The sequence below is a fragment of the Eptatretus burgeri genome, chromosome 13, assembly GCF_056783735.1.
Source record: "Eptatretus burgeri isolate ZD-2024b chromosome 13, Ebu_testis_v1, whole genome shotgun sequence".
In the NCBI taxonomy this organism is placed as follows: Eukaryota; Metazoa; Chordata; class Myxini; order Myxiniformes; family Myxinidae; genus Eptatretus; species Eptatretus burgeri.
The window spans coordinates 62,276,687-62,296,397 of NC_140973.1; the positions used below are offsets into that span (position 1 = coordinate 62,276,687).

General features: G+C 41.8%; 1 protein-coding gene across 1 annotated transcript in view; it reads left to right on the forward strand.

Moving 5' to 3' along the window:
• The window catches only part of PPME1 (protein phosphatase methylesterase 1), a 49,305-nt gene extending 31,268 nt beyond the window's left edge, over positions 1–18,037 (forward strand). The window contains exons 6-14 of the mRNA XM_085852752.1: positions 902–1,056; positions 3,822–3,912; positions 6,569–6,634; positions 9,179–9,314; positions 9,527–9,656; positions 14,484–14,528; positions 14,647–14,711; positions 14,910–14,977; positions 16,843–18,037. Of these exons, the coding sequence (XP_085708878.1) occupies positions 902–1,056; positions 3,822–3,912; positions 6,569–6,634; positions 9,179–9,314; positions 9,527–9,656; positions 14,484–14,528; positions 14,647–14,711; positions 14,910–14,977; positions 16,843–16,861 (775 nt within the window). The 3' untranslated portion in view covers positions 16,862–18,037. The remainder of the gene's footprint in view (positions 1–901; positions 1,057–3,821; positions 3,913–6,568; positions 6,635–9,178; positions 9,315–9,526; positions 9,657–14,483; positions 14,529–14,646; positions 14,712–14,909; positions 14,978–16,842) is intronic.
• The last annotated feature ends 1,674 nt before the right edge of the window (positions 18,038–19,711 follow it).

Genomic DNA, 19,711 nt, shown 5'->3' on the forward strand with positions numbered 1-19,711 from the left:
TAATGTATTTACGAATTTACAATGCATTAAATGGAATAATCTTTAAATAGTAACGTGAACTTTTCGAAAGTTTAAAGCAAATGTCCGATTATATTTAAAAGTTCATGATAGACGCTCTCAAAAGGCACCCTCAATGCGAGGATGTGTACAAGTGTTTAGTATTTAAGGAGATCCGGATCGTGTATATAAAAGAGCCGAGTCCTAATATATAGGTTTTGTATTCACAAGAAGAAGAAGAAGAAGAAGAAGAAGAAAAAAAACGCCGAGTGTTCTTAGAGCAGTGTTCGCAACGCGAGACGCTGCTAAAAAGAGGTGAGGGAGGGTGGGTAAAATCACAATAACTTGGAACAGGAGAGTCCTTCAGATTGGGGTCATTTGGGAGTAGAAGAGATCATGAGTATGGAAGGGGAATGACCTGAGGTGGTGGTGAACAGCTGTTTTGAAGCGAAAGAGGGAAGAATAGGTCTGAACAGACGGGCAGTTGGTTCCACAGATGAGAGGGAGGAGGAACGAATGAGTGGAGGTGAGCAGTGAGCCTGGATATCAAGAGTTTAACAAGAAGAGGGTTACTGGCAGACCATGTGTGCAATGCAGAAGCCTGGGAGCGACAGCCAAAATAAGTCAGAGTGTGCAAGACCAAAAAGGAGGCAGTAGAATACAGAGAGGCCACAAACTTGTCTGATGTAAGAGTAACTGGCTTAGACACTCAGCTTCATCGTGGGAAACACCAATGATTTTGAGGGCCTTGTTTTCCACGGCATCAAAAAGGGCAAGGTGTGAGGCAGGGGCACCAGGCCAAAGGGGAGAGCAGTAATCCATTGAGCTGCAAATTAAATATTTTTGAAGTTGTGAAAGAACTACATGTAGTTTTAAGTTGTCTATATGCAATCCCTGCCCACAGGGATGTTGGATTGGTCCTGAAAGCCCTTTATGGCTCAGAAGCACCACCCATGGTGCTCGTGGGACACAGCATGGGTGGTGCTATTGCCGTTCACGCAGCCGCAGCCAATGAAGTGCCATCGCTGATCGCTATGGTTGTCATTGATATTGTTGAAGGTGAGTCTGTCAATGCTGACATTTATACCCAATGTCAATTGTTTACGCATTGCATTAAGTTGTAACTGGTTATCTTTTTGAGTGACATTGTTACTCTCGAGACATTGTGTTGGCACAAGATGTGAAGCTAGTTGTGCAGCACTTTGTGAATGTTCTGTTTTGGTTTGTTATAATTCATTGACAGCTATCAAACCTGTCAAAGTGAGCAATAGCGGAAGTAAATATGGAAGATACAATAGTTGTGAACGGATAGACATGGCATAATGTTCAAATGAACAAGGCAAGCAATAGTACGAGGTCCGTCTTGATCACCCCCTTGAGCTTGGGGAATAGGAAAAATCACAAGGGGCCAAGTCTAGTAAATACGGGTGTTGCTTCAGAGTTGGCACGTTCCTCTCCACCAGAAACGGTCGGATGCTCAGGGCACTGTGAGCAGGGGCGTTGTCATGGTGGAGCACCCAGGCATTGTTCTCCCACAGATCCCTCCTCTTGTCCCGGACTGATCTCATGAGGCGTCGGAGGATCTCCTTGTACACATATTGATTCACTGTTTGACCCTGTGGTAGAAACTCGAAGTGGACGATGCCCTTGACGTCAAAAAAACGTGATGAGCATCACCTTGACCTTCGACTTCGACATCCTTGCTTTCTTTGGTCTTGGTGATGCCGGACTCTTCCACTGATGACTCTGCTGTTTGGTCTCGGGATCGTAATTAAATATCCATGATTCATCGCCAGTAATGACTCTCCCGAGCAGGTCTGGATCGTCCTCGAGGCGCTCGATTAATGTCTTGGCAGGCAGTGACTCTTTGCTGTTTCTGGCTCTCGGACAACAGCTTGGGGACCATCTTTGCGCACACCTTGCGCATTTCGAGATTTTCAGTGATGATGCTCCAGACAGTGTCCTTGTTGATGGAAAGTTCCTCAGCAATCATCCGCACCGTGAGTCGACGATCTGCGTGCACCATCTGCTTCACACGCTCGATGTTGTCCGCCGTTCTGCTCGTTGACGGTCTTCCAGACCGTGGATCATCTTCAACCTCCTCCCGTCCCTCTTTGATCATCTTGCACCATTCAAATGCACGTGTACGTGACATTGTTTCTTCCCCATACACTTGCTGCAGCATTGTGAAGAATTCGGAAGGTGTTTTGCCAAGCTTGGCAAGAAACATCAGATTGGCTCTCTGCTCACGACTCATAGCGCGACGACTCCGACTAGACAACATGGAAAGCACGATCTGTAAAAAACATCACACAATGAGCACATTCAACCATCACCAATCATATATGTTGTGAAAGACTGTGACGCAAGTTGTGTAAGTGGTTGTATAAGTGGGGCACACAGCAGGCTCAGTCCCGTTACTTTTTAGATGGACCTCGTATATTTTAAAATGTTTACAGGTAACAGATTCAATAAATGGGACCACTGGACTTGCAGCTTATCTGAGCCCTGGCCTAATGTTGTAACCCAAATTTGGAAGAATTCTAACTGGTGGGTTTGGAGAGGAAAATTTTTGAAGGAATTTATGTGATTTTTGAAAACTTTTACCAAGTCTGCCATTTTGACACACTTCCGGTCATGTGATCGGCATGACCTCCGCAATTTAACATCATGACCCTGTCCTAATGCTGTACCCAAATTTGGGAGCATTCTGATGGGTGGGTCTGGAGAAGAAGATTTCTTAAGAAATTAATGCGATTTTTCCCAAAGGTTGACGAAGTCTGCTATTTTGACACGCTTCCGGTCACATGATCTGCATGACTTCCACAATATCATTTACCTCCCTACCCTGGCCTAATGTTGTAACCCAAATTTGGTAGCATTCTGACTGGTGGGTCTTGAGAAGAAGATTTTTGAAGGTATTGACGCGATTTTCCCAAAAATTAACGTCAGCCATTTGGACGCACTTCCGGTCATGTGATCGGCATGACCTTCGCGATTTAACATCCCTACCCTGGCGTAATGTTGTAATTCAAATTTGGGAGCATTCTGACTGGTGGGTCTTGAGAAGAAGATTTTTGAAGGTATTGACGCGATTTTCCCAAAAATTGACGTCAGCCATTTTGATGCACTTCCGGTCATGTGATCGGCATGACCTTCGCGATTTAACATCCCTACCCTGGCGTAATGTTGTAATTCAAATTTGGGAGCATTCTGACTGGTGGCTCTGAAGAAGATTGAAGAAATTTACGAAGTTGCCCATTTTGACCTATACTACTTAAAGTCATTTTACCGGAATGAGCTTTGCAATTCCTGTTACCAGTCAGGAGAGGAACGTTGCTGCAAAATTTCAGCCGGATCGGCCCAGCGGTTTTGACGGAGAAGTCAAAAAAGGAGACGGACGGACGGACGGTGCAAGATGACAACACCTTATCTGTAATGTAAATTCCAGTTAAGCTTAAGATCCTCTTGGTGTACTGAATTCCTTCACCAGGCTGCATGCTTGGAGATGTTTCCACATTGAGTTATCTGCAGATCATGCACGTGAGATTCCTTTTAGATGTTTTATTATTTTTTTAATGGAGTTATAGTTGTATTTTTATTTAATTTTAGCTACACATACTCCTGATGACTTGAAGGGCCATGCATTTCGTTAGTCTTCGAGATGGCAGTGTCAGAGTGCGTGTATATAGTTTGCTCATGACAACACATTGGGCAACTCAAAACGCTGAGTCTTGTTATCCATAATGCTTGCTTTTCAGGTAAATCGAATTTGATAAGTGTGCTTGCTTTGCAATAAAATGATAATTTCAACTTTTTTGCAGGCACGGCACTGGATGCCTTGCACAGCATGCAGACGTTTCTCCGCAATCGTCCAAAGTGTTTCAGATCTTTGGAGCATGCCATCGAGTGGAGGTATGGTGCAACTGTAATTTAAACTTGTCAAAATCGCTGTTTGTATGACATGTTTATTTGCAAACGAATGGTGAATACAGTGGACCATACATTAATAATAGGCCATTCACCGTCTGTGCACTTATTTTGGGCAACAGCAACAATGTTAATTGGAGTAATGACTGCTATGAAGCGTTTATAAGTGGACGAGAAGCATTTAGAATCTGCAGGCATGAAAATCACAGAAATGCACGAATGGCAATTATTGTTAGTTGGGAAAATTGAGGCCATCTTAAATCGTCAGATCACCGCTCTGGTCGTCATGCACATTTCCAGTCGGGTTTGCGTGCAAGATGACTATGCGTGCACTTTCATTCACTATCGCTTATAGCATACACACTGCACTTGCATACAAGTTCCAATTTCATACTTGCACCCTATAGTCATCGCTTATGCGACACTTCAATCACCGGCGTACACACAAACCAAAGAATGGCTTCTGACGATGCAAACTATCAACATCTAAGAATGATCAACTTTATAAGAATCCTCACTGAGGGAAGTTCCTTGCCAGGGAAAAGCACGACGTGATCTGTTAAGTGTAGCGGTGAAAGTAGAGATGTGTTACAGTGTGATTGAAATCTGCGACGAGCCAGAGCAGAAACACTGGTGTGTGGAGAATCAAGATGGAAAGGTAGTGAACTTGAAGGGGAGAAGTGTGATGTGGGTAACCAATCTCACAAACGTACCCCCGCTACATTTGGCAGACGTTTTCGCATATTTGACCATTGAGTGTCACTCGACCACACAAAAGATTGAAAAAACACAAGTACCAGTTCACATCGCTGATCACCGGTTTGGAGTCTTGAGGGAGGGTGCAAGTTACTGGAGGCAGAGCGGCCGAGAGTAGCAGCTGCAGAGTTTCGCTGCCGGCGGCTGAGGACCGTTTGATGATAGCCCCATTGCTGCGTTGAATCGCAGGTTTCCCCCTGTTGTTCCAAGCAAAAAAGACAAGGCATCCATAACTATACTAACTAACTATAGCTTACTAGTCAGGCTCAAAGATCCTCATCGGTTGTTGTAGTTGGAGGTACCTTTTTAGGTCATCTCTTTGAGCATGACCTAATAATATTGGTGTTGAGAGGAGAGTTGACGGTCCGTCCGTCCGTCCGTTCACAATGAAGTTGAAGCGGGAGATCTGGTCATTAGTGATCCTGATAGAGGTCGATGAGACGTACACGATGGTCTGACTTTCAAGGTCACCGAAAGTCAAGGTCAAGGTCACGAGGCCTTTGAAGTTGCGAAAATGACAATTTTCAAAATCTATCTCCTCCTACATTTCTCAAGCAATCTTGAATTTGATTGTGGCATATGAATCTATGGGACAATATCTAAATTTGGTCAGGCCGGATTTTCGATATTCACTTTCATTTTCATGTCACGTGACTTCAAAGTTGGCAAAAAATGCGAAAATGACGATTTTCAAAATCTATCTCCTCCTACATTTCTCAAGCAATCTTGAATTTGATTGTGGCATATGAATCTATGGGACAATATATAAATTTGGTCAGGACGGATTTTCGAATTTCGCTTTCGTTTTCACGTCACGTGACTTCAAAGTTTGCAAAAACTGCCCTACCTTCAGGAGGCTACATATGTTCTCGCAGAGATGACCGTCACTCCCGCACGGGGGTAATTTTTATCCTTGAGATTACAGAAATGTTCAACAGTTAACAAAATTGCAACATATTCTTAAGAACAAATGCTGAGTACTTTATACTATTCAAATCTGCTATTGTAGCATACCCCTCTGCAAGCCTATAATTTTGAACCAGTATACTTTACTTATGGATGTTGTACTACCCCGGGCTTTACAAATATCTGATATATAATTTTGATCAGGCATTTGTGGGAGGTCAGATGCATGCAGCATGACTTGTTGCATGTCTGTCATCCTATTTGATGCTAATTTGCTCACTCCCCCATTCCCCTCCCCTCGTCCCCTGGTGGAATGGCACATCATATCCATGGATACAATTTGTATAATCGCCACCATGTTGTGTTACTGTCCTAATTGAATCCTGCGGGTGCTTCAAGCCGCTATTGTGTAATTTGGGTTGCTCCACAAATTGGGGGCATTCTATTTTTTTTAAATTATTTTTTGCATCAACCTATTTTTGAAAGTAATTGCCTTGCAGCTAACGCAGATTGAATTTCACGTTGTTTATCAGTTTGTGTGCCTTCCTTTGTTCTTGTTTGTTGAATTTGTTGTGTGAAACCCTTGCACGCTTCCAATAATTCAACACATGTGCGATGGAATAATCATTGATGCAGCCCAAAGGTGAATAAGATGTTAATTCGTGGAGTTTTCACAGCATCGAGATTAAAATTTAATCAATTTGGAACTTGTTAAAGTGTTGACTTGGAACTTGTAGAAAAACTGGGTTTGAATCTGTTTTTTGTTTTATGGGTTTCATTCCCGTCTGCAGTCTCACCATCGTGATTACATGCAAGACTAATTGTGTATTCTCTCAAGAGGAAGTTATTCGAGTTGAAATGAAATTGTCCATTCATTGTTACACACGTGGAATCATTAATTTTTTCCGTTAACATGTTCGGTTGTTTATAAAATAATAATTGCACAATGTCCATGTTTTTTTTTTCTGTCACTGCTCAGCGTAAAAAGTGGACAGATTAGGAATCTGGAGTCTGCAAAAGTGTCCATGGCAGGCCAAGTACAGAGGTAAGTGAAACGTCTTTGACATGACACTTTGGTGAGGATTTGATTGAATTGAAAATAGTTTTAAACAAGTTCGTCATTTTCAATTATGTCAGCAGTTATCTTCCTTCACATTGACAGCTTTTCCTCACAGGGGAAAGATTCTGCATTCATTTTTATCATAAACACTCCTGTTATTCTCACGAACAAGCCACCAGGAAGTGCGTCTCAATCGTTACATTAATACTTAGTCCTTTTGAAGGTGATGTACGTTGAAACTACACATGATTCCGAGTTCTCAATGAGCTACTTCGAGTCTGTTTTGAGTACTCAATGAACTACTCACATGATGTATGTATGACTCCTGAAGTTCAAAGATCTGGAATGTTTTAAAAGCAGTTCACGAATGTTTCGACATGGCGTATTTACAGTTTGTTTGAAAGATGCTGAAGGTCTCTTGTAACACGGCGGTGATGCGTGAGTATATTGATTCAAGGGCATACTCAAACATTGACCAAGAATCGAGTCTCTTGTGGCTGTGAGACTATTGTTCTATGCACAGCCTGCTGACCTTGCAAATACTTCTCTGGCCCCTGAACTCTCATGTTAGCTATGCTCCACACACTACCCTTTCTGAGCTACCTTTACCTGAGCTCTTTGTATAAGGGTATGTCTCGAGGACACATCCTCACAAAAAACCCTGCAAATACAGAGATGTGTTGTTGCTTGATATCATAGCGCCAAGTCTAATCAACAGATCTTTGCATTTCAAACATTATCATCAAAAACCAAACTACAACGGCACTCGGTACCTCCGCCAGGGTGAACAGTTTACATTTTACGTCGCACTGTTATGCCGGATCTGCATCCTGACCTTACCCAAAATCTAATTGGCTTGTTCTTGTCACCTACCCAACTCATCCACCACGTTTTGTCACAATCCGTCCACAACATTTTGAAATATCATGCTACATATTGTTTTTCGCCATATTTCTCGGTGGTGAATAATTACTTTAAAACATCTAGTATCCGGATCCGAATTTTCACCAAAACCTAATCACTTCGTTCTTGTCACATACCCAACCTGTCCACCAAGTTTCATCTGAATCCGTCCATAACCTTTTGACATATCTTGCTCACAGACAAACAGACAGGGTTGAAAATATAATATCCGTTCACCTATAACATTCATCCACCTACTATTATGACTACTACTACTACTACTACTACGATTATAACTACTACCTTTGGTGGCAGCGGTAATTACATTTGGCCCAATGATGAATTGTATTCGTGTTGATGCACCGAAGCAAGCTTATGACGTACAATAACAACTCAACGTCTTACATGATGTGGTTTAACATGCTTTTTCACTACAATTGGCTTGTTCGAGCAATCAATAAATCATTCGTGGAATAGGATCACACGTGGTTTGGCAGAAAAGTTCCAATCCCATAAACTGTATACGAGTGTTCCACTTTTGCCTCAAAATTGGTTGATCAACTATGGAATAGTTTATTTATTTATTCTGTTACTCTGGGCAGCCCAGGCTGCAACCTCACCACCTTCCCTCTCGCGTGCAATTTTGCAGCCGTTTATTTGAACTGCTTGTTACCTTCGCAAACTTTGTTGCGAAGGTTATGGTTTGATCGCTGTGTATTTATTTATTTGTGAATATGTGTGTTTGTTTGTTTGTTTGTTATTCGCATAACTCCAAAAGTATTGAACTGAATCGCAGCAAATTTGGCGGGATGATTTGTTATTATCCGAGGACCATTTGATTAGATTTTGGGAGCGATCGGGTCAAAGGTCAAGGTCATGAAAAGGTCAAAATCGTCTTTTTACCATAGCGCGGTCAATTTGTATCCAATTTGCATGCAACTCTTGTCAAAATGTTCAGAATTCAATGCCCCATCTTGTGATATGTGACATGACACAATGACGTAATAACCCTTATTAGCGGTTGGGAGTCAAAGGTCAGGGGGGGTCACGACATTGCAAAATGTGCGGTTTTAGTCATAACACGGTCAATTCTTATCCGATTTGCATGAAACCAACACCAAAATGTTGACTGTTCTGTTCCCCACACTCTAATACCAATTACAAAAGTAAGAGTACAAAGGTGAAGGTCGAGGTCATGAAAAGGTCAAAATCGTCATTTTGCCATAGTGCGGTCGATTTTTATCCAATTTGCATGCAACCAATGTCAAAATGTTGTGCATTCAATGCCCAATCTTGTGATATATGATATGACATGAAATTTAATGTTTTTAAGCCATCATAACACATATGAGATGGCAGATGGGATTAAATACCCTCACAATCAACGGTTTCTGTGGGGGGGGGGGCAAAATGCAGCGTTGGCGAAGGTGTGCGCTCCACTGAGTGCCCGTTCTAGTTCAAAAAATGTCTTGGCATCTTATTAATTCCTCTTTTAATGTGACATTTATGTAATTACTGTACTCAAAATGTACCATCTTGTGATTTACCGTAAACTAAGGTTGTACTTGGCTGTGTATCTAAATTCTAGATTTATTTTGTTTGTTTTTTTTCCAATTTTTGTCTTAGATGTGAAAATCCGACGGTTGCTTTTGGATTAAGTACCTCGCTGGCAGAGGGAATTATGGAGGAGGTAGATGAGGAAGAAGAGACGGTAGCACCACCTCATACAAATGAACTCGTCCAAATTCGAAGTCAGTCTGAGGTATGCTTAGCGACTTGGTTGTTTGAAATTGCATTTAAAACTTTTGTTCAACCAGTTGTTTGCCAGGTGAAACAACAGTGTCGGTTATTGACCTGAACCGTTATTTCCAAACTCGTTGCTTGCCAAACTAACGTAACTTCTTTATGTTACACTTTCCAGATGTCCACCATTTTGATTTCACGTTTTTATAAACAATCTGTTCATTTGTGCAGGCTGGCACCAATGTCAACTATTCTTGGCGAATCGACCTGTCGCGCACCGAGAGGTTCTGGGAAGGCTGGTTCCGTGGCCTGTCCTCTCTTTTCCTCAGTTGTCCTGTTCCCAAGATGCTGCTGCTTGCAGGTGAACCTCTCACATGGTTTTGCTTTGAGTTAACAATGCTGAATTTGATTCCAACTTGTCCAACAAGTAATGTAAAAGCAATTATTGTCGAGTCAGGACCGCTGACCACGTGTCTTGTTTGCCATTTGTAGTACACTCATCCACCTCGAAGACAGTAAGCACTTTCGTTTGCACAAGTGATTACTATACTCCTTTAACTTGAGTTGAAGATAGTAACACAGTCATTGATGACCTGCTCTAGTCACCTGGATTGTCTCTGTGTCTTTTCTGTACAATGTTATTTTTGTCTTTGATAGGCAGTGTAAGTGCTTCTTTCAGTATGGGCAGTGGACATCACCTGCTCCATAGGAGGATTATTGCAAATCAATGCAGCTCCAAGTCCAGACAATAAAGAGAATTGCAGTTCATGTTATCGACAGATCACTTAACAGTCGGATCAAAAAGAGACTCATGATCGGCTCGAAAATATAGTACAACATATCAATTTGGAGACTTCACTTCAAGCCTCCATGATGAACAATCTCTTAATTTGTTTTTTGTCTCATTGACACAACAGAAGTGCCAAGGTGTCATCTTGTCTGCAATATTCATCGAGAACGGCACTCGGTGGAGCACAGACCTCAGACAGACTGAACAGTTTGTTTTGTATCCCACTGATAGGCCGGATCTGGATCTGGACCTGAACCAAAATTGAATAAACTTGTTCTTGTCACTTAATCAACTCCTATGCCTGGTGTTGGCTTAATGGTTCGGGTGGTGGGCTTGGGATCCTAGGATCCTGAGCTCTAAATCCCACTTTCTTGTTGAATTACTACCAGGTGGGGTTGACTCTGCTTGTCATCCTTCCGAGGTCGGCAAAATGAATGCCAGCTTGCTGGTGTCCTGTGTCAGAGTGGCAACTTGTCCAGGATTGTGCCCAATAGCCAAGGAGACTGCTTAGGCAGCAACAACGCTCTGCACAGAGTATGGTCCCAATGGATGGATGGAATCAACTCTTCCACCTAGTTTTGTCACAAGTCGTCTGCAACTTTTTGAAATATCATGCTGTGTTGTATATTGTTTTTGACCCCATCTCTCAATGGTGAAGAATCACTGAAATAATTCTCGGATGTGGATCCAGATTTGGATCTTCACCAAAATTGAATCAATTCTTCCTTGTCACACACCCAGCCTGTTTACCAAGTATCGTCCGAATCCGTCCACAACTTTTTGAGATATTGCACAATACATCATTTTTTTGGCCCTGTGACTCAATGGTAAAGAATCACTTGGAAAAATGATGGTATCCAGATCCTAATCTTCAGCAGCATCAAATATCTTGTCAATCTTTCTCATTTCACACGTATCTCCTACACCCTCTAAATGGCTATCTCAAGTGATCGATTCATTTTTATTTCACCATTCTGATTTGCTGTATAGAAGTACTGTTCCGCTATGCTTCCTGTTTGGAGTATGCAATGAGATAATTTCTTCCTAACTTGAAGAATCATGCCTTTAAGTATTAACTGTACATTTCTGTTTTCATTCATTTGAGAGCACCAGCACCATTTTACTGAGTACATTGGTGTTTGCTAAAAATACATCAGAACTACACCACTAACATTTAGTATTAGTAAAAAGCCATTTATTATTCCTATTATTTACCTTTTTCATGAATGTGAGCCTTCCTGTATTTGAAATTAATTACTTCTCAAAAATGTCACGTCTGGATCTCTACATTTCCACCACGATGGCATTGGATGGTATTGCTTGCATCTGGTCAACACCGAGTTGACTTTACCTAACTCGGCTTCTTACCTAACCTAACCTAACCTAACCACACTAGGTGTGGTTTACCTAACTCGGCTTCTTCATGAAGTGCCAATGGCTTCAGGCAGATGAGAACCTTGGGGAGGATTTGTGGGACCGCTGATGGAGGAGATCCCGTAAAAAGGTGGATGAGTTTAATCTAAACAAGTCTGAAGACGACGATGGTTCACGAACAGTATTTGACGATGTAGATTGTTTCAGAAGTCAAGGATGAGACAATGTGATAATGTTTGACCAAGTTATAAAAATGATCAACATGATGTGGTACGAGTGACAGTTTATTAGCTGCAAAATGTTGAAAACCCGGTTTCGTTCAACAACTTAAAAAAATTGACCTTTGCATAACCTTTAAAGGTCACAAAACAATGTTGTGGACATTAAAATAAGGAAACAGGATACGTGCTATAGCTTATTGGAGTTAGTTCGTCGGAGAAGGTCGAAAACCCGGTTTGATTCCCACAACTTTGAAAATTTGACCTTTGTGAACTTTCAAGGTCAAGGATTATGACCTTTGGTGCAAAACTTCCTCTGGAACATTCCAGGAACAATATAACGTCATATAGGCTATATGGCATTTCGCACTCCTCGGATTCTGTCATCCTTCCGAGGTCGGCGAAATGAGTGCCAGTGTACTGGTCCCGGTGTATGCCCCAGTTAAAATAGGTGTACCATATCCCTGCGTGTCGTAAGAGGCGACCAGGGTTGGCGTCAGGAAGGGCATCCGGCCATAAAACATTGCCTCAAGAAAAAGCCAAACCCCTGCACAGCAGGGAAAAATGGCTGTAAAAATGGCACTCCTCGGATTATCCATACTTTGATGAAATCAGCGTAAAAACAAACTTGAAGGGGGCGCCACGGGCAAGGTGTTTGAGATAGAGGAAAATGGTTTCAAGACTTTAGGTGGGGAATGACCTCAAGATTATGCATAAAAAATATTGTCATCCTAGCTCTCAAAGTTTGAGCGGTCGTATGATTTTTATGTCAAAATTCAAAATTTTCTCAGTTCATGACCTTGTGACCTTGACCTTGGAACGAAAATGAAAAATCGAGCTCCATGGGGCTATGCAGGTGCCATTGGGCTAACCAAATACCGAAACCGCTGCCAGATTCGACAAATCACCTAGGAGAAGATGCAAATTTAAATTAGCTACCCCCTAAAAACACAATTCGCAATTTTCTAAGTTCGTGACCTTGTGACCTTGACCTTGGGACGAAAATGAAAAATTGAGCTCTGTGGGGCTATGCAGGTGCCATTGGGCTAACTAAATACCGAAACTCCTGTCAGATTCGACAAATCCCCTAGGAGAAGATGCAAATTGAAATTGGCTACCCCCTAAAAACACATGTTTTTTGGGCGTGGCTCCACCCATAATCGGTGCACCGTGCCCATTCTCAGGAAAACACAACTAGATCATGATATAAACCTCCCACCAAAATTTTATCAGGATCGGATCAAAACACACGGAGCTATGCTCGGGACAGACAGACAGACAGACAGACAGACAGACAGACAGACAGACAGACAGACAGACAGACAGACAGACAGACAGACAGACAGACAGACAGCAATAACGAATATAGTGGTCACTTATTTTTTTCGTGAAAATATTTTTTCGTGAACCAATATTCACTGTAATCCTTATGTGAACCACACTATTGTGTAAATCTGCTTAATATTGACTTGACATGTAACTTATTTTCTCTCAAAAACAAACTTTGTTGCTTTTAACGTCATCTGCCTCAGCTATTGAAAATGTTCACCGGAGGAAGCATGTTTCCAACAATGAAATCTGCAAATGTACCGAGGAACTTCCCATTTCAAGCATCAACCCAAAACATCAACTTGGTCTTTTTGCCTGCTTTGCGCACATCTGATCTTTATCAAAAAGCTGTCCAGTATATCACAACAATGGAAACGTCGTCGTGTCAGACCGTGGTTCAACCGGACAGATTTTGTCTCCAACGCGATTCGCATTTCCCAGTTTTCTCTCTGGAATGAAAGCTTGCGACAGGATAAAATTGTGCAATATGATCCGTGCTGCGGCGCACCGGCCGTGAGAATGCAGAGACTTGTGTTCACAAAATGTGTGAGAGCTGCGATTCTCTCTCCTGAAATTTTTTATTATTTTTATTTTTTTGCGAGAGTGATCGCATTTCCTCAAGTAAACTGTACAGTGCTTACTTAGCCCACGTCACCACTTCACCATTACATTGTGCATGCATAAACGTGTATTCTTTACCTCCGCAGACGGGAACATTAATCTGCATATCTAAAGTACCCACAATATAAATAGCTGACTGTTCATCCACAGCGGAAGTTGAAAATGGGGGGTGGGGGGGTTCTGTACCAATTTTCTCCAAGAATCGGTGGTGAACGTGGCCAAGATGCATGATTTTGACAAGTTTTTCTAAACACAGGAATACACAGTTACATAAATATGTTCCCAGGCACGTGCTCGATAATGCTGCCAGAGAAGAAATAACGGGTGTGATCACACTCCTTAAAACGAATCGATAGGGGGCGTGTGCTTTGAGACCAAACTAGTCCAAGTTATCTGTTGATGAGAAACCAAAATGTGAAACTTGAGTAAGATGTTTAAATAGCCCATCATTTACTGGACATGGAATGGAAATGCACAAGCTTGACTGTCCACGAGAGGGTATCCGATGCATGAGAGAATTTTGGGGAAACCTGATGGAGGCAAAAGGCTGTTTACTGCCATGCACAGACTCCCTAATCACAAAACATTCTTTTTTCACATTCCTGCCAAGGTGTGAATGCTTCTTCCTTTTTTCTTTTTTTTGAAGGTGCAATATTTTAAAGACTTTGGTATCATTTTAAATGCTATCCAAACTCTACTGTGCAATGTTTATTTCCTTCTGTGTTATCATATGACTCGAATGATCCTCAGTTTCGCTGCATGGTCCTCAGCAATCAATCAACATGCTTTAGTGTTGGTGTTTAATGTAAAGAGTTCCTGCGGCTCTCACTGAGATTGCATTGATTCCATTCTGCAGGGGTGGATCGACTGGACAAAGACCTCACGATCGGACAGATGCAAGGCACGTATGTGGAACCTAGGCCGTTTGCATTTTGCTGCCTTTGTGAGAAAGCAATGGATGAGATCCTGATCTTAGTCACATGTGTTCTTGTTATCCTGTGCTGTGTCGCAATGTGCAGGAAAGTTTCAGATGCAGGTCTTGCCCCAGTGTGGCCACGCTGTTCATGAAGACGCCCCAGAAAAGGTGCGAATGGGTTCCTCGTCAACATTGACATTTTTTAGGCCATGCAGTCAAACATCGTTGGTCATTAAAGCAAATGTCTGTAAAATATGTTACTTTATAACCTGTAAACCCTCACCCCCCGACCCCCTCCCCACATTTCGTAGCTGCTGGTGAATGCATATATATTTAATCATCTCTAACGGTCTTTGCCATTTGTAGGTCGCTGATGCCATTGCCACTTTCATGATTCGTCACCGAATGACCGAGGCAAAAGGAGACTTCACACCGTAAGGAACTCGTGTACACACGGAGGTTTCAAGAGGGACGTGTGCTGTGCGAGTTATTGTCAGTTATTCATTCAGAAGAACCTGATGCTCATTCCAGAATTTCCATTTGGAACGAATGTGTGAATGGCAAAATGCCATCGTACCTCTTTATCGGTGTTCGTTATTCTCGATACCCAGGCTATGCTTTGTGATTGTTAAAGTGCAGCGTTTGTTTTGGTGCCTTTCATCAAGCATCGTGCGGAAGGAATTGTCAATACCCTTTGCATCATACCTGGATAGGTTTTGAGCATTTGCTTTATTTCACACGAGATCGAAAAATTGCCTTTTCTGGATATTTTTTCTCTTTTATTTCTATTTTTGAAATTGCTAATGAAGTGAGATGATTGTAACACAATACGTGTTATTCATTTTGGGCAAAGTTTGGCCATTTGGGTGCTCACCGAGGAAATATAACGAGGTTGTTTTTGAGAGTTCTGTTTATATGGAGGATATTTTAGTGTTTTGGTTGGGAGTGAAAGTTATGGCGGTAATAATTCCATTTGAATGGAAAATAACTTGCAAAGCGTGCAGATTTGGGGATAGGGGCGGGGGTGAGGGGGGGCTGCGGGAGCAGCTATTCCGCTCAGTTAATGCGCAGCAATCATTTTGTTCTTCCTCCAGCGAAGATCAAAGCTTTGGAGATTCAAACCTGTCTCTGCCACGCTCAACTTCAGGTGACAGACTTTTTGACAAATCGGCATTCGCAGGGAAAACTTTGTGGTATTTTTCAGAAAATTGCGAGCCATCATCCAGGACAAGTTTAAACTCGCTTGTGTCAGGTGTATGATTTGGGTGCTCTTGCGTGCCGGCATGCTATAAGATTGGCGAGTTAGATACCGCCATCATGGTGAGCTGATTTCAAAATCGCTAATTTTCTTTTGCAAGAAAGGAAGAAGCACGAGATGTGTTGGTCGGCTTAACGTGCATTTTAAATGTCAAAGTAGAACCTCATTTAGCCAGACTTGATTGGGTAGCTCTGGATAACTGACCTTCACTCTCCCCCCCCCCTTCCGCCAACCCCAATCCCGAGTTAACTGTTGCAAAAAAAAAAAAAACATCAATTGTATTGATGGAAAACTTTCCATGATTGGCTTACAACCTCACAATAATATATTTAAAGATGTAACGCAGAGGTAAGCACATACCAGAAGTGACAAAATATACTGGTGTGGATATATCCAATACATATACTGATACATGCGCAGTGTATGAGTATGAGTGGCAAAAATGAAGATTAATATAAAAGCAACACTCAGCCTGGCTGGACCAGTTTTACGGCTTGTTGTCATTCAGCTAAATGAGGTTTTACTCTAGTTTGTTAAAAGGGTTATTAAGAAATAAACTTTTTAAAGTTGCATCACCACTTAATTCTTTGAGTGCATGTATTTGATGCGACTATGCAAAAACAGGCCTTTTTGTTTATAACCGATGTAGTAGTCCGTATCAAAATTATTTAATTTCTCTCACTCAGAATGTGTTCACATTGCATGTGGGGGTTTGTGGCCACATTCTACTTTAGGTGATGGCGATCAAATAGTTTAGGCACATTTTGTGTTCGTAAATTGCGCTCTGAATTGCTCGGAAGATTTTGTTTGAAGTTCATTGCTGGTCTCTCAACATGCAACATAAATTGCGGACACTGTCATTTACCGTTGGCCATCTGCGTAACATGGAATCTATCCACTGTTTGTGCTTATTTGCATCCTGGCTGAACACTCGCGCTAATATGGCAAGGCAGTGTCCTGGTTGTAACAAATACTTGCAGTAGTTTTGAGTACATTCAAGTTTTTTTTTTTTTTTAAATTCCCTTTTGCCTTCTTCTGCAGAACCCTGCCAGGATGTTAATCCCACAACAGTACTTCAAAACAGCCTTCCTTCATGAGTCGGTAAAAATAAACAAATGAATGGGGGATCTCTCTATCCAAGTCAAGCCCTCAAACCCTTCTGATACTGAAAACTTGTACTTTCTTGACATCTGGAACTTTCTCCAACATGAGCTTTTGTCTCTGGATGTATAATGCTACACTTGTATGGTATTATTACTTTGACCCCTCCCTCACCATTGGAAATTGTAAATGATGTATGAAGACTTGCTAATACCAGACAAAGGTGTTAAAATACATTCTGCATCCATTGTTAATAAGTTAGTTTGTGGATTTTGTTATTTTAGGAATCATTGTTTTTAAATGATGCAAAATGGGCTTTTTCTTCGATGCAGAACCTTAGTTTTCTGATTCAGATTTTCAGTGCCCCAATTCCATCCCAAAGAATTGCCCCTCCCCCTCCCTTCCTTTAAAGTGGCTTACCAGGACTTCGTCATTTCTTTTGTGATGCGATGACGTCGATTTCTTTTTGTTGTTTTGGGACTACACCTATTATGAAAACAATCTCGGCTCGAATACACTGATAGTTTGAAACGGTTTTCATCGATGTGCTTGATGGTCTGTCTCGTGCTTGTAATTATTTATAATGTGGCGTCACTAGTGACACATTTGGTCGTCCTTCGACATCTCATCTTTTTTTTTAATGTCTTTTGTGGGGAGGGAAGGGTATATGGTGTAAATAGTTCATGTCTAATGTTCATAAGGGCAAGTGCACTGGAGTTTTTGGCGCAGGAAACGTCACGTACTCACAATGACTCGCATACGTATTAAGCGAAAGCGTGAGTGCGTCGCTGCAAGCATTCTGCTGCGGTGGTTGTTCGGAGCTGCTACCTGTTTGCAAATACTGGCAGGTGCGTCTTCATTTTGCAGATTTCCCATGACAACTCCATCGCCATGTATTTACCAACCGACAATGAACGTCTTCGCTGGCGTAAGTGTCCTCAAAATCTTTTGTACAAGTTTGTCATGTTGCCAAAAGGTGTATTGTCGTGGGTTGCTTTGGACACTACACTGCAAGAGTACAGGAATGCATAGATTAACAATTTAACCAACTGTTTACTGTTTTGTCATTCATTTTTGTGTACATTTTTCTTTGTTTATTTTTAATGAGAGTAATAAAATGGAATATTCTGCACTGCTTGATGGTAGATTTGCTGTCGTTTTTGCCTGCGACATGTCACGTTGTTCTTGGTGTTGTTCTTGTTGGGGGTCGATTTTTGAAATGTGCACCGATTGGTCGGACAGCTGCCGGACCACACCCACATCTGTCGTTTGACTACACCCACCATAGCACCCAGACAAAAATGATATGGCCGCCATCTTGGTTTTCTGGTGGGTCGAACACAAAAGGCACGTAGGCCTCTGCTGATTATACACTGTCCGGCTTTGTTGCATCAGATTTCCATTGGCTTGGTTTGGGTTGAGTGTTAATCACGATGAGGGTGCCGGAAAAAATATACTCATATGTTGGATAAAACTTATTAGTAAGGTTTAATTGAGCCCCTATGCACCTCCCTAAAAATAGCGTTACGTTATTTTTTTGAACGGCCTCATATTGGGGTTTAACAAAACCTGACCGTATGCCAAATCAGCTCTTTTTGATATAACTGTGATGAATTAAGTCATTGAAGAGTGCTTTAAATGCGCGTTTCCCAATCGGCCTATTACTGCATTTTTAAAGCTGATTCACTTGTACTTAATGGCGAAGTCCCAGACCTCGAATGACCACGTGCAGGTTTTTATGAACAAAATGTTTGTTACCGCACACAGAGAGTGTGGGAGGGTGGAAGGGTGGAAGAGAGGGAGAGGGACACACACACACACACACACACACACACACACACACACACACACACACACAGACACACACACACACACACACACACACACACACACACACACACACACACACACGCACACACGCACACACGCACACACGCACACACACGCGCGCACACACACACGACCAAACTGAGGAAACAGATATGAAGTAAATCCCATGCTCAGAATCACTATGAATCTTATCTATCTGACACGGGGGCAGACATGGCACAAGGTTCATGAGAAGGATTAGAGAATGTGATCTGAGCCGTGGATCATGATTTTTTAATTTTTTAATTCTCATCACCAGTTTTCACCACATAGGCATGTGGGACATGTGCAAGGATGAGGGAGTTGAGTGGACAGAGGAGGCAAAATATACATGTGTGTGTGTGTGTGTGTATATATATATATATATATATATATATATATATATATATATATATATATATATATATATATATATATATATATGTATATATATAATATTGTTGTGGTCACGGGTACCGAGACACCAGCTTGTCACTCGGGGATAAATCCCCGGTTGTCCTTGGAAGAGCCGGACCTGGGGCCACCGCTCACAATTAAAGTTGTGGTATGGTGGGTTGTTTTAGAACCACGAACACCACCCAGTTAACCACGAGTTCCAGTGTCCACCATTTAATTATGCCGTTTAACTAGAGGTCACGTGGTTACCTGAGCGGGGAGCGCGCCCTCGGCAAAGCACCAATGTTATCTCGATTAGATTTTAATTAGGGTGGCTGAGCGTTTTAACCGCTGGTGTGTGCCGACTATTTTTGGTCAAATATGTGGTAATTACCTCCCAGTCTATCGAGGTTCAGACAATGCCAGACCAATGGAAGGAAAGGACAAACACGGACATGTTGGAAGTCCAAGTAATTTATTAATAATAAAATAAATAAATGAAAAGAACTTTTTATTTTCTGAGGTAAATAAATGCATAAATTTCAAAGCAACAGAAATGAATAAT